Here is an 18,835-nt window from a genome sequence, read left to right as displayed (position 1 = left end):
TGATTCACTTTGCATTACAACTGAGCTAGGTAAGGAGGTGTTGCAGGAAGCTCTCCTGGCTGACTTCATGCTACAGTGAAGCTCATTAAAAACAGCACATTTACAGCAATGCTTTCAACATTACCTGTAGATCTTAAGGTTGTTTTAGTAAGTTAAATTTAGAGCTGAAAGAGTATATTTTAATTTATATTTCAGTGCTCCCTAAGCATTCAATGTCATGTTGTGTTCTTTTTAATACCACATGGAAAATAAAAATGCATGAACTTAACATCTTAATGAAAATGAACATATCCTTATAGTAGCCAGAAGCTGCTAATTACACAGGACAGGTTTGTTTGCACAAGTTTGGAGCATGAGGAGGAAATTAATTGAGAACCCAGCATTCACAAACATCAACACAAAATCCTAGGGCTTTTAAATACAGTTTTGTTCCACCTCGTCCTGCCTGCTGTCTTCCCCATAAAAAATCACATAGGGCAGAGCCCAAGAGCTTCCAACAGGTCATACAAGCTTCCAGGCAGACTCTTATATCACCTGCCAGAAGTTCACTTTGGGACCGGTGATGGAGTAGGATCAACATACAGATATACATCCTTTCAGCCACAGAGGGACAGGGAGAGATTGTTATGGATGTCAGCACTATGACATCCCAGAGACACCCTGGCACAGTACGAGTTGTGGTTATGGCTGACATTGCAGCCTGCAGCCATGTGCCCAGCTAGGAGCCAGACTGCAGGTCTAGACTTCTGAACTGAGGGAACGTCATGCTGTGGCTAGGGATAATCGGTGTACAGTGTGCTGTGCACTAAAAAGGAGGGCACAGCAACTGGAGATAGATTTTTCAGGCAGCGCCATTCCAGTTTTAAATATTTGGCTTTGCTGAGGCATGTTTCTAAATTAATAGGTCCCATAGCTTTCAATAGGATTATTCAGGGTACATCAAGTCAAGCATGTAGTATACATTTGTAAGATTAGGGTTAATTTTATTTTTGTATAAAGCGTTCTTAAATGTATCGGATTACAAATTAAATAAGGAAGCCAGTAAAAGCTAGCGCAAAACACCTCCTTATTGAGGCTGCCCTCGCCCTTTTTGACACTGTGTAAGGTGGGCACATGAGCCTTACAAAAGACTCTTCAAAAAGTTGCTTTTTTGTGAGATTTTTTTTTTTTTGTTCTTTTGTTTGTCAACCCAAATCTTACATCCTAGAACTTTCAAGTTCTGTGCAAAACGTGTTTAACATGAGTTAGAAACCACCAACCAACTTGCATAAGCTATTGTTGCCTCGAAATCCTTCCCAAAAACATATCTAAAGGACAAAGTTAAGTTCAATAATCATTTGAACTACTCTTAGAATTTAAATTCATCTGTTTGTTAGAACATATGAAATTTCAAGGAAGGTTATTTGTTTAATATGTATTTGAATCAAGTTTTCTCAAACTAATACCTGTTGTTGTTTAAGATAGATGCAAAAATAATATAGGATAAGACTAATGTAATATTTGTTTTCTCTCATAGCTGAACAATTCTGCTCAGTGCAGGACTACAATCTAATAATTATCCATTTGTTAAGTGACAACATGAGGATCTATCTATGCTGATATTTACAGACTGAAAGTGTGTCTCTAAATAAAAAATCAAATTTGATGCACATGCATTTTCTACATTTTGGTCAGTATCAAAGGAAAAGTGGTAATTTCTGTACATGTAGTCCAAACAATCAAACTCAAACAAGCACTACTGAAAACAACGATACAAGAGCAAGATGGCATTTGCTACCTGGTGTAATGTAATATATTACTAATTACTCCTATATATCATCACTTACAGTATGTCCAAATGCATAACTTGAGTACACTTACTCCGATCTCTCTCTCTCTCAAAAAAAAAAAAAAAAAGATGCAGTAAAATGTTTTATCTGCTCTGCTCTGTTCTCCAGAAATAATTTTATCTTTGCGTGTTGCGCAATTCTCACTTTCATCCACTATGTGCCAACACAAGACATTATCATTTTTGCAAAGAAAAGATGAAAAGCTTAAATTACAGTTCTGCAGAATGCCACTTAACACAAGAACTGCAGGAGAATTTCCCATGGAACATCAATCCAGATCTGTAAATCTATTTTACAAAAGTAGCGATTTTCTGCTCGCAGAGAGTTCCCTTGTGTTGTGTTACATTTTGTGATAAAATAGATAAACAGAGCTCACTCTCATCTTGAACGAAAATTTTTTTGGTTAATAATCGGGGCCACTGTACTCTTAGAAAACTAGGTGCTAAATACTTTTCAGCTGCTAGTAGCTGCAGTTCTAATCCAAAGCTGGAAAACAGACTGAATTATGAATTCTCTACACCCGCACTCAAGCGTGACACTTCAGCATGCTGCCACTACCTTCACTGATTGACATGGGGCTATTGAGATTTCTAATTGTTAGCATGCACTAAAGTCTGTCGTAAACAGTTTTAGGGAACACAAAACCATGCTCAGATTCCTATTCAGGTACCTGCATTATGCAGGATGGAGAATTCTACAAGTCCTTCATAAATATATGCGTAAATACAATACCAAGCAGATATGCAAAGAGGACATGACCCTGGAGAGCGTGTAAGGTATTTTAACCATAAACGGTTTCATTTTGATACATGGTTTGCTAATGATCAAATCTGGCAAAACTATTTATCCTGTTGTTTAAACAATTTATATTCCCACTTGTATATGGTCAAGTAGATTTAGACTAGATATTAGGAAGAAATTCTTTACTGCAAGAGTGGTAAGACACTGGCACAGGTTGCTCAGAGAGGTTGTGTGGATGCCCCCTCCCTGAAAGTATTCAAGGCTGGATGGAGCTTTGAGAAACCTGGTCCAGAGGGAGGTGTCTCTGCTTATAGCAGGAGGTTGGAACTAGGTGATCTTAAAGGTCCATTCCAACCCAAACCATTCTATGATTCTAAGTATGGCTCTATATACTCATACTTGTACCAAAAATAGAGATGATTTAAATTGCTCTCTCTCTTTTAAAATGCATTTCTACTGACACGTAATAGCTATCTTAAAAAACACGGGACATATACAGCAAGACTCAATTGTGAGAAGAGTAATTGATTTATAATATGGAAGCAGAAGCTTTGGAAGGATACAAAACAACCAGAATTAAAATTCTACAGGTGTAAAATATGCAAACCTTTTTTGGCAACATAGACTTCATTCTTCAGACAGTTAGTCTGAAAAATTTAATAAATTCAAGAACATTTAGGCTAGAAAAAAATATAAGCTTGTGTCTACTATTGAAGTTTATATAAAAAGCCATCCATCATCCTATGATATCCAATGGGAAGTCAGCAAGCAAAACACAACACATCTAGTAAGGTAGATCCAAAATTTATGGTCTTTAATACCCTAAATGTCAAGACCAATTTAATTTAGAAATTAAGTACTACACACTGAGAATTTTGGTTTCCAGACTCCTCATGAACATATTTAACTTCAGTGAAAAGAAAAAGCAATTCTGAAAGTCAGGAGGGCTGAATGTGAGTAATAGCACTGAAGGTTTTCAAAGCCAATTCTCAATTACCTATTATAAAGTTTTACATGAAATTTCTGTTTCCACCTGAGAAGTTTCTCCAGTTTTCAAGTTGCTCACAACTCTATTAGTAGGAAAAAGAACTATGCTTGTTACCTATTATTTGGAAATTCACACTAATATTAATTATGATATCCAAAACATTAGAATGGTACTGCAGGTTTAACATGATGATATTCAGAATGATTTTATTTCTTATTATTCTTTAAAATCACACACATAGATTTTTTTTTTCCCCTTCAGTTTTGGGTAAAATAATGACAAAATAAAAATAAGGAAAAAGAAAGGCTTCAATTTTTTTATTTCCTTTTTTTTCCTTTTATTTTTTTAATTTTTTTTTTTTTTTTTTTTTTTTTTTTTTTAAGGAACAGACATGGAGCAGAATTTAGGATCTCTTAATAACATCTCTATGTTAGGCAATAACAGCTAAATATTGCTCTACTACATTGTACAGAGACACATTGTTTTGTGTATGCTTCTTGCCAAAAAATGCAGAAACTTTGCAATTAAGCCTTGGATGTCAAATCACATGCCATAATATAGTTGATAATATTCGCTCCCGAAGGAAAGCATTTTAATTGGGGTATTATTTTAAACATATTCCATAGGAGCACTAGTCACAAAGTCTCTTCTAAGGAAAAATTCAACAAGGAAAAAATGAAGCAAGTTCCATGTATTTTAAAATCAATTGCTGAATTCTATGGGTCTGCTTAGTATTTTTCACAAGAACATTAACCCATCCTCTGATGCTGCAGACCTACCAAGGCTGCCCCAAAATCACAAGCTTTATTGAACCACTATAAATTGACAAAATATTTACAGTAAAATAATTTTCCATAACATACGCTGTACTGTAGCAAGATAATGAAGAGAGATTGGACAGGCTTTAAGATGCACTGTACTTTCATCTGAAAAGTCTCCTGAAATTCTTTGAACGTTTCCAGGGGATTAATGAGGTATTTTGACAACACACAAGAAGTGTCTGGTTTTCAAGAAGCCTTATAAGAGGGAACATTCACATCCTTGGAAATTAAACTGTGTATTTTAAGCCACTAAAAATAACACAATTATTAAAAATTTGGCAGCTCTGAAGAAAAATACCAGAAGATACTAGCAAACACATGGAACTACTGAAGAGCGTCAAACTTGAGTACACATATTTTACAGCCTTTCAACATGACTTAAACACCAATTTTAACAGCTTAATTGAATGTTTCTTATTAAAAGCTCTCACAGATGAACTAAAATAAGGAGCTAAACTAGCTAGAGTGTAACTAAATCAAACCCATTATTCCTTGCAATTGCGATGGATTAACTGCGTGTACGTGCATTAGTCCCCTTGGTTGTATACCCTTAGCCCTTCAAGAACTGGTACAGTGTTTTAAGTATTTCAAAACAGCTGTCAATTAGAGGGAGAGACAGTGCTATTGCGCTTTTATTTTATTTATTTATTTATTTATTTTTTAAAAAGACATGCTAAATGCTACAATTAGTGTAAATTTAGTGGGATAAGAATCTCCCATACACAGCAAAAATTCAACAAGGAGACCACTACACCTACAAAATCCATATATATGTATTAAAATATTTTAGGGCCTATTTCTCCAAACCAGTACTCCCTTGAATACTTTAACACTGCATCAGGGTATTTATGAATAAATAATGGATCGTTTTAGTAAAGAAAGTAGAGCTCTCTTAAGCCTTACTTTTGTAATTACCTCAATATTCCTGAAAGCTCGGAGTGCTTAAATCCTTAAAATTTTACCATTATTTTATTAGGCTGGGCAAGAAGCATACTGAGGTGTCAGCCGAAAAACATCTTACATCCTTCTATCCATGAAAATATCCATGTAGAGCATTTGTACAAGCATTTACAAGAGCCAATACTTCATATGTTTGCAATATTTAACGTGCGCTTTCTGGGACATAAGAGACAGGAACTTCCAAACAAAACTAGACCACAGGACATTTTTAAGTCTTCCTTGAATTTCTAAGTACTCCTACGTAATATATGTATTTTTAAATAATAATTCCTTTTAGAGTGAGAGCAGTTTTACAGGAAAAGGCTGCTTCCTAAACTCTACTCCTTTCAGCCTGCACCCTTTCACAGACTAAATATTTTACAGAGGCAGCATCTTTATGATGCTTGTGGTTGAGCACTTTACTTTCTGTAGTCACTTCTCATTATTTACAAGATCCTGTCCAATATATAATCTAAAATCTAGGTTTGTCTCAAGTGTTCAGATCAGCAAATAGGAGAGGAAACAAGAAAAAAGATGATTTGTCCCTTTCTTCAGGGATAGCAGTCAACCCATTTTCACAGCTATTCTGTGGTACTTTTAAAGCCTGCAGTACATTTCAAAGCCAAATGGCTACCAAGCTTGGGCAGTGAGGAGGGCACATGTCTGTGCCATCGTAACCTTCATCCCTGGAAAGGCCCTAGATATGTTTAGGGGTAAAAATTCTCCCCAGTACACTGTTTTTTTAGTCCTTTTCTTATGATCTGTTTGCCTGGCTAGGGAAATTACGCATAAAGAAATAAAAGTTCTAATTCAATTTCCATGTTAAGCGATGGATTGGGGAAAAAAAAAAAAAAAAAGAAAAAAAAAGAAAAAAGAAAAGAAAAAGAGAAACAAACAAACAAAAAAATCAGAAACCATATTCTTTGTGTTTACTAAGAGATATGCACTCCAACATTTAGTGTCATGGAGCTGGAGTTAAAACCAGAAATGGTGAAGATAATTTAGCTGCATGAATGCCTGCTCTTCAGTAAAATGCTGCCAAAATTAAATAGGAATGAAACAGCACTTTGTAGTCATTGGTCGCTCAGCAGGGTTTGCGTAGTTAAAAACCTAAGTGAAAAGGGTGATTGACCTACATTGCTACTAGCTTAGCACAGCTGTACTTTCATATTTTCTCTGCATCCGAGGAAGCTCATTATTTAATACAACTGAGTTACGTGTAATTGTCGGTCTTTCATTTTACACTTTTAGGGGCCAGATATTAATCTCAGATGTGCGGCTTGCATTACCGTGCATCTGGAAGTATCTCTGACTGCCCATTTGCACGCAAAGCTAAAAAGATGGGACCGCACACGGTTGCACCTGAAATTAGGAGGCTGCCCAGGGGCAGGAGGACCTCGCAAATATGCAGAAATCAAATGAGCAGATGGAACAGAAAGCAAATCCCCTGGCACCCCAAAGGCAAATGCTATGCTGTTTTTTCCCATTGTTTTGAGCAGAACTAGCTCAGAATGCATAACCAAAGCACATTTCACACAACTCATACCTGCGGTTTAAATAAGTAATAACCTTCTAGTTAACAACCAGTTTGATATGTTAACAGCCTCTGGGCTGTTAACATAACGACTGGTCATTAATGGCAGTAATGACAGATTTCAAAGGGAATATTTTGCTTGTGAATGGACATGCTGCCAGTCGGAACAGAGGACAGAGCAGGATAGGTTGATACATTAAGATGTCACTTCACAGCTCCGGAGGAAAGGATAAAGGGGGAAAAAAAAAAAAAAAAAAAGCTAAAGCTAACTTCTCACATATTTCACTTACTGTAAATGGACCTGAAATACTGGCATAAACCTAAGTTCCTCAAATTAAGTCTTCACTTTCTAACCCAGGAGTGTATAAGCAGGAGACAGAAGCCTGCAGGGGAATTATACTCTGCATATCATTTTCACCATGTATATTATTCCTAACATTGAGCCCATTCTTTACTCAAGTCAGTTCTCATCTTCGTTAACAAAACGGAGCTCATTCCTGCTGTGACCACTCCAATACCCTGGGTGCCACACGCCACCTCTGAAGTCACTGGAGAGAGGCTGTTGAATCAGACTGCAGGAGAAAGCCTTTCACACCCAGAACATCTACCAAGCTCATTACCTTCATCTCCACAACCCCCTCTATCCTAGAGAGTAAGGACTTAATATAGTAAAATTAACTTATTTTAACAAAAGGGAGAGCTAAAACAAAACAAGATTTGAAGTATTGGTGATTGAGAGTACTTATAAAAGGCTCAGCATAGGCATCTCAGGGCTCAAATTCCAAACAAGAGCATGCATTAGAGTGGGGGGAATCTATAATACTTTTTTGGCAGACATTTCTAAATGAGAGATACTAGAAGCATTTTTGCAAATAGCCAAAGACACAATCACACAGTTTCTGAATTTAACCATGGATGTCAAAGCACACCAACTGGCTACGTTATTGCTTGTAGTATCTGTAGAATGGCTGTCTTATTGAAATACATAATGAACACAGAGAGACAAGTTAATAAGCGATTTTACTCTTTATAATATCATACAAGCCACATATCCTCTAGAGGGCACCACATAAATTAATAGGAAGCTGGAACAGTTTTGTATGTAGCAAACTATCCCTTTACAGTTAAAAAGAAAAAAGAAAAAAAAAAAAAAAAGAAAAAAAAAAGAAAAAAAAAAAGAAAAAAGGAAAAGGAAAAAAAAAGAAAAAAAAAGAAAAAAAGAAGCTAGCTTGAAACTGCAATTGAACCCTAATCTGATCATTATTGCTAAGTAATTTGTTCTTTAAATTGATATCAAGTGAGTTGCTAAATATGAAAGCTTATTTGACTACAAAACTAGAGAACATTTAACTAGTTTCCACATGAGCTTTAAAAAGATCACTTTTATAGGTTCACTGCATATCTAAGTATATAAGATGCAATGAGGCAAATGACTATCTGCAATTACCTTAAGTGCATCAGTATGAAGTTTAGAGTAAATACCAAGTTTAAATCTGTGCATTCACAAAAATCACTAAGGAAAGGCTTATGATTTTCATTAAGACTTCATAAAGACTTGACAAATCCAGAAACAAAATCCAAAATATCCTTAGACTGATTACAGGATCTGTCATGTATATTGCACTGTATAGTGCAAAAGTAAATATTGCAGATGAATAAATAACAAAAAAAGCATTTGTGACATATAAACCCTGGTGTAAAATTCACAGTTGCCTTCCTCTGAGTTACACAACATAAATTTTAAAAATCTCATTGCTAAATATTTACTCCTGATAGAACTTTAAATACTAGAGAGCAAGGGGATGCATGCACACATCTGTACTGTGGAAATGTTTTGTTCATATCCCTACTACTCACTCACTTTTGGTTTTGATTTTAAAACACTTGATCTGTTGGGTGAGTCTTTGGGAGACTGAGTAAGTTCAAAGCCACCAGTAAATCTGGGGATCAAATTGCCACAGTAGAGCTTTCTTACTCCTGCAAGCACTTGTAGAAAGATTCTTAAAACGGGGTTTAAGTATTAGGCTCAGCACTCTCTTCCCCCCAGAAGCTGTTCATAACACTATCTCTATACACACAATTCAAGATCACAAGCAGTCGAGGTTTCTGTACAATGATCCCTTTCTGTTTCTTGCATGAAACAGTTTCCTCTTCATTTTCAAAATTAAGGTTTTGTTAGCTACTTATTTGGCAGCTGTAACACAACGGCTGTAAGACGATGACTCCGTCCTCTGCTCAGCTCATGGAGCTTTAATGGGTAGCAGAGCACTTTTACCACTAAGTGGTCCAAGGCCCCATCTGAAGAACCCTAAGCCACCTTGCAGCTCCAGCTCAGCAAACGCCTAAGACACTTGCAAACAATTTTGTACTACTCTAGAAAAAAACAGGTTGTAACGTGGAGAGCCAGAATACCAAGAGCTGTTAACACTTTAATCCTGATTTCTGTACCAACCTACTCATGCCATACAACCTGGAAACTTTGTATTTGCTACCCGCGCCTACACTGAACTTTTAAGTTAACACATGCAAAGAGAACTTAAATTTTTCCCCAGTGTATTACAGACTTGAATGTCCCTTTAAAAGGAAAAGGCTTTGCTACAGGGGCAGGGGAAATATTCCCAGGAGTTCACAATTGCCTCGGGCAGCCAGTCTCACTAGGCCCCCTTTGTAGGGAATGGCAGAAGGTGCTCCTCTAGGAAATAGGTGCTCTGAATTACCCCAGAGGAGCCTCTCTGTCTCTATTTACTATAGACAGCCCAGAGAGACCAAACTTCTCGATTAAACTCAACTTCTGCAAGTAGCTCTATTTATACACACACACTCTAGTCTGGTACTGTGCCAACTTACACCCCAATTGTTTTTTAGAAGACTGACAAACAAGAATGCAGAAAATCAGGTAGTGGTTTGCTATCTCTAAGAAGCATCAACCAGGGGATGGTCTGCCACCTTTGAGGACCAGTGCTGGGTCACCCAGGTCCCACACAGATCAGTGGGCTGGTTGGAGCACATCGGCACAGGGAAAGTGAGCAGATTGTCTCAGTGCAGCTTCTAGCAGATAAATGGCAACGTTCCCTAAAGCTCCGACCACCACCACAATCCCTCTGGTGAGCTCAAAGGGCAAAAGCAGATATGCACAGCCAAATGGAGCAAGCGCTCGCAGCGTTCCAACCCGCTCTTGAGCAGCTGCAGGCTACTCAGGTGGCCCCGCTCTTTCAAGCTGAACATTGCATTGCTTTTAGGAGGATCAGCTGTGCTGGACCAGGGGTTACTCTGTTCTCACCTCCCCATCACAGCACCCCACTACAAGCATCTCAAAACTCAAGAGCATGCAGTACTACCTTTGAATTTAGCTTCACCTCTCTGCTGTAGCTGGTTGCCTCATGCTCCGCAAACGCTTTGTCCTGCAGCCCTCAAGCACTGTGTGTGCACCACTACCTGCACAGAAAGGACTGAGCAGGCTCACCGCGTTTCTCAGGGAACACGACACAGGCGCAACCTACCTCAGGTAGTCTCTGCGACAAAGGATAAGGTTGGCTTTGGTGTACAGAGTGGAGCCCACCTCCCCCAGGCGGCAGTCACAGCAGGCACATTTCAGGCAGTCTTCATGCCAATATTTGTCCAGGGCCTTTAGAAGATACCGGTCTTTAATCTTACGGTTGCAGCCAGCACAACCTTTCGGCTTGGTGTCTGGCTGGACTGAGAGCATTTGTATACCTGAAACACAGCAAGAGGAGAGAAGGGTGAAAACAGACACTCTCCAGAATGAGCCTCACAGTCTTCTCTTTCTCCACATCTCCCCTCCCACACACACCCAGTTCATTATAAAGGCAACGGCAGAGACAGGATGACATAATCTGGCGAGTCCACAGCAAGCTGAAAACAATATTAAATAAACTTGAGAGCAGAAACTTCCACTGGTCTGAGGTCCACCTCATTTATCCGGTCTCTTTGCTGAAAAGGAATACGATTCAAAAAATTAAAATGGAAAATTAAAACAGTCCTGTTGAAGAGTCACTCACTTTTGCCCAACATACTCAGTGTTTACCATTCAAAAATTTAAACATATTTGTGCAACAGCAAATATACCTAAAGTTGTGCATTTGGACTAATTTGCATTTCAGATTCTAAAGATGGACCGACTGAAAGTATCAAAGGTACGAGGACAGAGTTATAGGGAAGTTTGGCCCAGATATCTTTGCAGTGCGGGTTTTGTTTTCTAAGATTTCCATTCTTAGGCACATGAATGAAGCAATCAGATTTACCGAGACTTCAATACCAGCATCTCTCATTGCATCCTTCAGTCTAAGGACCTGCTGAAAAATCTGACCTTAAAGTATGCTGCACAAGTTGCTAGTTTTTCACAGAAATAATAATAATAATAATAATAATAATAATAATAAATCTCTGCCCTACTCTCTAATCCCAATTTTAGCCAACAGATAGTTTAGGAAAAGGAGTCCAGTGTTGTCCATTAATTATATATACCTTTGACCGTGATAGCCGAGTGTATTTAAATAACAATTCAAACCCTTGATCCACTATTTAAGGGACAGAATGGGCAAAAGTGGATTACAGTTGAGTGATGGCATGTGGAGCACTACGGCTGCCTTCCAGAGATCCATACAAAAAACAAATCAATGCTCCTCAGTTTTGCTGTAAATGGGGAGAGGAGGTCGCTGCCCCAAAGTGCTTACAGACTGGTCTCATGAACTGCCAGCCGATTACACTCACACTGATCCTCTGAAAGTCATTTCTTAGAAGAAGCAAAATCATAGCCTTGTGGACGCTTTGCTGTACATCAAACAGGCATCAGAGAGGAAAGAAAACAGACACGCAGTTCGATTAACAGGTTATCTCACTGTTTTAAGCCAATCGGAGATGCAGCAACAACAAAAAAATTGCTACTCATTAAAGTGCATCTGAGCATCACAACAAGAATTCTGTAAGACAAGAATAAATGCTTTTGCCAACAGGAGAATCCTTCTCCCAAGTTCAGGGCACGGCACCCCATTCTTAACGCAGCAACTAGGAAAGGTCAAATAGTCTCGTAACAAAGAACAGCAAATTCAAGAGCTCCTCATCAAGAACACTACACTACTGCTCTTAGGAAAGCTTTGCAGCCCCAGCTTCTATCAGCACATCTCCGTTGGTACAGCAGCACACTACCTCAGAAAGACAGTCTCAGGTAGAGAGAACACGAACAGGCTGCTGTTTTATTTTACTTATTTTTAAAGGTCTCATAAGGAAAACATGAAAATGAGTGTAATCTTTGAAGTGATGTTACAGCGTGCCTTTATGAATATCAGCACTGTGAAGACAAGAGGCTAAATGCTGTGCAAGCTGAGGCATCCCAGGGATCCATACATGTACATGAAATGCATTGAATGTACGTGGACCGCAGCAAGTGTAGAGCCAACTATGTGACTTTGCAGGGTTTATCAAGCTGAACACATGACTTTCATCTGTGAAGCTGGTCAACAAATTAGAAATATTAATTCTTACTCTCACTGTGACATATAACATTCCTGCTCCCAGCTTTGCAATATATCCTACCGTGCATTTTGGACAAATATATTTGTCTGTTAAATTAGCTGTTGAATTACAGAGACAGTTCCCCTAGCGAGCACCCCGAAGTATTGTGGCCATGCTGCTGCCGAATGTCTATAGCTCCTAACAAGATAATCCAAGGTCTTTATTTCTCTATCCATAAGTATCAAAATGGCATTGCTGCCTTCCCATTACCCTGCAATCAATGCTCCTCTTGCAGCTCTTACACCACTCAGCAACTCGTGAGGTCTGTTTCTCATTCCCAAGTGGGAGGATGAGAGCCTGTGACCCTCACGGGCTCCGTGGCTGGGCAGGGCTGGGAAAGAACACACAGTGCTCGTCCTGAGAGAGCACTGCAGCATATCCAGCTGCCAGAGGGCTCCCCTAAGCCCAGGGTGCAGGAGTAAAGCAGCAAGGCAACACAGTTACAAGCAGATGACTACAAACACCAAAAACAGCAGAGACTTTTGTAAAGCGCCTGTACCAGACCAATGCAATCTTCTTGTACAGGGCAGTCTTATAGGATAGCCAATATATATGTTTGGTGAAAAGGCTTCATCTGTGAAGTTGCATATGTATAAATATCCCTTCAGAGCCCATGGCACGCTTACCCCTGAGCCCCTCTACCACCACGCGGAGACAAAACAGACTGCAGTTGGCATCAACTTCATGGAACTCAGAGACAAAGTTCAGAAGCGAGAAGAACTGCTCTGGGACTTTAATCTTTAGCTTGAGGGAAGCCAGGATAAACTAGCAGCTAAAGCAGTTAAGGGCTTTAAAGAAAAAAATTGTAATGTAAAAATTCTGTCGGCTGATAAGGAGGACCGTGTCCCTGATCCCAGCTGTTGGGCTGCCCTGTGCTCTGCAAGGGGAACGAGATGCAACAGCAACAGGGTTTGTATAAGCTAGCATCTGAGCATACTGCAGCAATCAAGCATGATAATTCTTAAGGAATATGCTGCAAACACCAGATTATTGTGTTATAAATACAAGCCCGGCACGCGCTGTGTGGCACACAGTCTGGCAGTGTTTTGAGGCTCTTGCTACATTTGGAATGCACACAGAGCATTGTCACACTGGTTAGCCCAAACCCTCCTTACAGAGAGAAGTGGAATGGAGCAGACACCACTTGGAGGTACTGCTAACAGCCCCACACTTCGGAGCTCGAGGCAAGAAGGTGGCCCTGACATCCCGCTGGCAGCATCTCCAGATTAAGGATTCGGTATGCAGCAGCTACAAGAGGGAAGGAATGCTTTTCCTTTTAGACAGATCTGATCTTTTTCACACTTTACTTACAATGAAGCTGCTTCAATTTTAATGAAAGTTAAAATTAAACTACGGCTTAAAAGTTGTTGGGTTTTTTTTGGGTTTTTTTTGAGACATAGAATAATCAAAACAAAACACAAGCAGCACCCCAAGAAGTGCTTTATGCAGCTCCGAATTCTCTGCACATGCCCTTTTATTCACAAACCCGGATTAAAACGCTTAATTTTGAGAACAGAATACTCGATTACTTCTCCTGTATGGCATAATCCAACCTAACGCAGATCACCTCCCAGACCATCTCTCCCCCCTTTAACGCTCCCATCAGATCTCCAGTACAGTGACAGTTCCCACATGGTGCGTGTTTGCTTTCAGCTGCCCTGAGCAGCAGTCAGCGTACCTGCAGCTCCCACCGGCTGCAGCCCCACAACTGGCTATTGCCAGGTGCAGACAGAAGCTCTGATGCTGACAGCACCCAGGGCAGCCTGAGATGATGCTGGGAACACAGCATGCTGCCTGAACACCCTGCTGCCCCTTCCCTTCTGAAGGCAGAGCTCCCAAAACACAGACGGCTCCAAAGTGCTACACCTAAGCTGCAAAAACTGAGCATGGTTTTCCCCTTTAGTTTGGTAAACTTCTGTCCATACTCTGCATTCCAGAACAGACCTGCACTCAGTACGGAGACATTTCGGTGCTTGTCACTGTCAGGCAAACCCCTTCTATTTCAGCCCAGTTTACTTTCCCCATCCTGCTCAGCATCCTTCTCTTTTCCCCTTGCCAAACCCTAGGACACTGCACACAAACTGCAGCACTCTGTCAGGAGTCAGGAATAAGAATTCTAATAGCAATCCACATTTCTGAGGAGAGAACTTCCTAACCCAGTCTGTGAGCTCCTCGATCTCCCCGTTTCTCCAGATAAGTTGGATACAAGTGACTCCTGTCCCTGGCAGTGGTTGTTAATGTGCAATGAAACACTGAAAAGGGATCTGTAGCTATAAATTCCAGGATAAAGAGGAAAGATTGCTGGAAAAGGGTAAGACAGGCTCCTGACAGAAGGCAGAGACATGAACTCATGTCACTCCAATCACCTTTCCTGAAATCAGGGTGCGGAGCTCTGACAGAACGAGCTCTGTTAACAGCGTCTGGGCACAGGACGGGTCCCTGCAGGAACCGAGAGGCCACAAGGACAGCTGAGTTTCATGGCACAGGGGATGCATGGGGGCAGCACTGGATGCTATCATCTCACACCACAGCACTCACAAACTTTTAGAGCCCACTCACTCCTCCTTCACCGCAGCACACACGGTTGAACCAAGGACAGGGGGATGCACAGCAAGGAGAGGGAAAGCTCGCTCTACTTAAAAATATATATATATAGAAATCAGTTTGAGGCAAATTACATATCAGTGCAGTGGTCTTTAGAAGACAGCAAACTGACGGACAATGTGCAGTCAGCATGAGAGCTGGAGATCCAGCAGAAGATAATAAATAAAATAAAAAGAGAGCGCTTTTCAGAGGCTCTCCCACTTTGTAACTCCATCCTATGAGCACTCAGTGCTCCAATTATTCAGGACAATATGCACAGACTTCTTTAAAAAAAAAGAAAAAAGAAAGAAAAAAAGTTAAGGTTTCAGAAGGGAAGAAACATTTCAGAGCTCGCATGCAGCGCATGGAGAGTGGTAACTAGTTTTAGATTGGCATGCAAATTGTTCCGTGGAAAATTCTTATCGCCTCCGAGACCCCGCTATTCTGAGTTATTTGACAGTTTAAGGGAAATCATAATTAAAAAAAGAGACATAAATAATAGCCTGTGCAGTGTGGTGCACAGAAATAAGTAGAACCATTTCATTTAAACTCTGGTGAGCTTTTAATTGCCTGGATTGCATTGTGAACCAGCCTAACGGTTGATTGCCTCCATTATGCTCTCTTGTTCTGTGCCATTCATCCGCACAGTCTCAGCTTCTGTAGTTAACACAACAAAGTAACCGCAACTCCATAACACTCAGGTTTTTAAAATAATAATAATAATAAAAGTAAGGGGTTTTTTAGTACTCTGAATACAGTCACTTCTGCATACTTTTTGAGTCAATTTTGCATGGTATATAACTAAACTTCACCTTGTTCCTCTTCTTCTAAGGATTATATATATGTATTAATTTTTAATAAAGGAGGTGGCTTGAGATTGGGGGGAAAAAGAGGAGGTTAGGTAAAAACTAAAAATGGGAATGCAGTCCCACAGCTGGGAGCAGTGATACAGATTAAAAGAATTTGGCCAACACGGCTAGTCGATTGCCAAGAGACACCAAACAAAAGATTTCTCCTCTTCTCTCCCCTTCTCTTTTTGAAAGCGAGATTGGGCCTAAAAGCTTGTTTCTCTCTGTTCACTGGCCCAGAGCATCCCTGCAGGCTGTAGCCCCCTAAGGGACATCACAGCAAATAGATGTACCCAGATCTCAGGGACGGAGCTGCTTAGCTATGTTCCTACCCCTGTCGTGTTCCCCCCAGCTTCCCCCACTCCCTCCCTCCTTTTTTAGAGCAGTGGTGCTGGGAACCAATTTGATTCCCTTTTTCTCCAATGCAGCTGCAAGGCTCAGAGATACTGACATTTTTCCACTCTTATCAGTTTAATTACAGTTACCATGGCAGCAAAGTGCTAGTGCTTGGCAAAGGCCAACAAGAGATTTGCAAGACTGAGTTCAATTTTGATGCAGCTCACATGCAAAATAAAAAAATAAATAAGAAACATACACTCTACAACAAAGACTCCCTTTCGGAGCCGGACGCTCGAGCCTTTTGTGCTAATTCCTTTTCCCAAGCATCAGCAGGGATGGGGCGGTGGGGGCAGAGGGAGGCGTGGGGATGCGCGCAGCGAGGTTGGCTGCACCTGGCCGGTTTCGCCGCTGTCACCGGCGGTCCTGCGCGGCTCTCTAGCCGGGGGCACGGGGGGTCTCCTCGCTGCACACACACGCGAACGCTGGCGGGAGAGAAGAGCAGAGGGAACCGCGCTCGCCCCGCTCCCCGCCCCGGCCCTACCTTCCTGCGAACTGAGCCAGCGCACCGGCAGCCTTACCAAAACTTTTCTCCTTTTTCTGCATGAGTCGCTGTACGGGCGCCCGCGGAGCTCCTCCTGACGGAAGCGCCGAGGCCCGGCCCGAGCAGCGAGCGTTCGCTCCCCCGGCACGGAGCGGGGGGGGGAGGGCTGCGGGGCACGACCGCACGCTGTCCCCGGGCACCCCTCGGCGCCGGGTCCCGGCGCTGCGCCGGTGGGCGGCTTTGTCGGAGCTGTCACGCTGTCACACGCCGCACCGGGAGCGAAGAGGGAAAAGAGGAAGCCGAAAAGCCCCCCCGAAAGGCTCCCACGCGGAGCGCTGGCTCCTGCCGGGTAACCCGCGGCCGGTGGGGGCTTCCCGGAGCTCCCCCGCCGCCTCCGGGCCGCCTCTGCCGCCGCCGCGCTGCCCAAAGGGTTAACCCTGCGCCGAGCCGGCTGCAAATGAAACTGCTGTACGGGGAGGCTGGCGGATTAGAGCCGGGGAGTGGGAAATTAAGCTACTCCCTTGGTAATTGAGAGCACGTTTCGAGCGGCTCTGGAAGAAGCAAGAATAATAATAACAATAATAACGGAGGCGGAGGGGGGGGCTTGGGAGGGAAGAGGTGGGGGGGACTGCTGCAATTCATTGTTAACTTTGACTGCTATTTCTCGAGACATCCAGTTAGATGGGTTTCGCTCAGCATCCTCCGCTTGCATGTATTTCATGTCTCATCATAAAAATAATGAAGCCTCACATGATTTAAACAAAACAGTCTCAGCAGAGCTGCAGCTCGAGCGAAAGTTGCAGTGCAGGGATGTGTGTATGGATTGCAGCCCCGGCTTATGACTCAGAGAGAGAGAGAGAGAGAGAGTGATGCAGACACACATACACAAATGACCCAAAGCTTATGTACACAGTTGCCTCACTTACCTTCTCAATTAAGCGATAGAGGGGAGGCAGTTCAATAAGCACAGTGGCTGCTTTGTAGCTCTTCTCCTTGGGAAAGGTCAAAAAGAAGCATTGTTTGGGGAAAAAAAATAAAGGGGGGGTGGGAGAGATGGGGAGGGAGATCGCTATTCTTTAAGTTTAAAATAATGAGGTCCTCAAGGATCCGCCAAGTAATTGTGTTGACCGCATCCGAGCTACAGGTGTCCTCCTTTTAGTATCTTGCAGTCCAAGGCTGTCTGTCTCCGTCCTGGCTGAAGACAACTTACCTAAAGCAGCGTGTGAGGAGCCGAGTTGAATGAAGTCAGGGCTTTATCAGCTGCAAAATGCAATCCCTTACCAGCCAGACATAATACAGCAAAAGAAAAGGTCACTCAGTTATTACTGAGCCAGCAGAGCCCAGGCAGCTCTTGTGGAAGACCACAGAGAAGCAGCTCCCTTCCGATTTAAGGCTATTTACCTCTCTCCCCCTCCACCCACCCACCCTTCCTCTCTCCCCCCCTCCCCGCTCCCCCTTTCTCTCCCTCTCTCTTTCTCTCTCGTTCTGCAGCTCGCTCAAGTACAGCCGCCCTCAGAAAGTGCAAAGCAGCCAGGAGACAGATTGGGCTTTGTTGGTAATTTCCCATGGTGAAAATTTACAAGCCTGCAAGTGCAGTCAGCAAAACCACATGCATATGCTAGACACAAACACCAGGGACACACACACACGCACACACACAAGTGACCTCTACCGAAGCGGCTCAGGATCACCTTCCCAGGGAGCGCTCCAGAAACAGAGCAGGGAAAGCAGGGAGCGTGCCCCCGCATCACTCCGCCCCAAATACTTTGCCTAAACAAAACAATAAGTTGCCTACGCAAAGAGGGGGGGTGGGGGAGAAACTAAAAAAAAAAAAATTAAAAAAAAAAAACAACGGGCAAGATACGTATCTCTCTATTAATGAGTAATGAGAAAAAAAAAAAACCCTGAAGGTGAAAATGCATCCTCTCCCAGTGCTGGATGTGGGCTGCTCAGAGAGGAGGGCAAACTCCTGCGTCAAAGTTTGCTGCTCCCCGCGGGCTCCCCACTCCCATTGCCCCCGGCCCGGCCACGTGCTGGGCATCGCTCACCCATGCCACCTCCCTGCCCACACTTTCTGAGTTGAAGGCAGGCAAGCTGGTTTCCCCCTGCGGGATCCTCACCCCAAAAGCTGAGGACAGAG

At 42.1% G+C, this 18,835-nt stretch overlaps 1 protein-coding gene across 13 annotated transcripts in view; it reads right to left on the bottom strand.

Moving 5' to 3' along the window:
* The window catches only part of LMO3 (LIM domain only 3), a 141,281-nt gene that overhangs the window by 38,611 nt on the left and 83,835 nt on the right, over positions 1 to 18,835 (bottom strand). For 3 of the 13 annotated variants that reach the window (XM_085543276.1, XM_085543283.1, XM_032445923.2), the window contains exon 2: positions 10,353 to 10,566. In XM_085543276.1, coding sequence (XP_085399402.1) covers positions 10,353 to 10,558 — 206 coding nt within the window. In that variant the 5' untranslated portion in view covers positions 10,559 to 10,566. Of the gene's footprint in view, positions 1 to 10,352; positions 10,567 to 10,663; positions 10,804 to 16,410; positions 16,637 to 16,732; positions 17,247 to 17,621; positions 18,069 to 18,361; positions 18,742 to 18,835 lie in introns of those variants that run through there. The other 10 variants (XM_085543272.1, XM_085543228.1, XM_085543234.1 and 7 more) reach the window with 10 other exon arrangements.

The sequence above is a fragment of the Coturnix japonica genome, chromosome 1 (assembly GCF_054131305.1).
Source record: "Coturnix japonica strain WE chromosome 1, WE-NBRP24, whole genome shotgun sequence".
Lineage (NCBI taxonomy): Eukaryota > Metazoa > Chordata > Aves > Galliformes > Phasianidae > Coturnix > Coturnix japonica.
The sequence above is the reverse complement of the archived record's forward strand: the minus strand, read 5'-3'. Positions and strand labels throughout refer to the sequence as shown.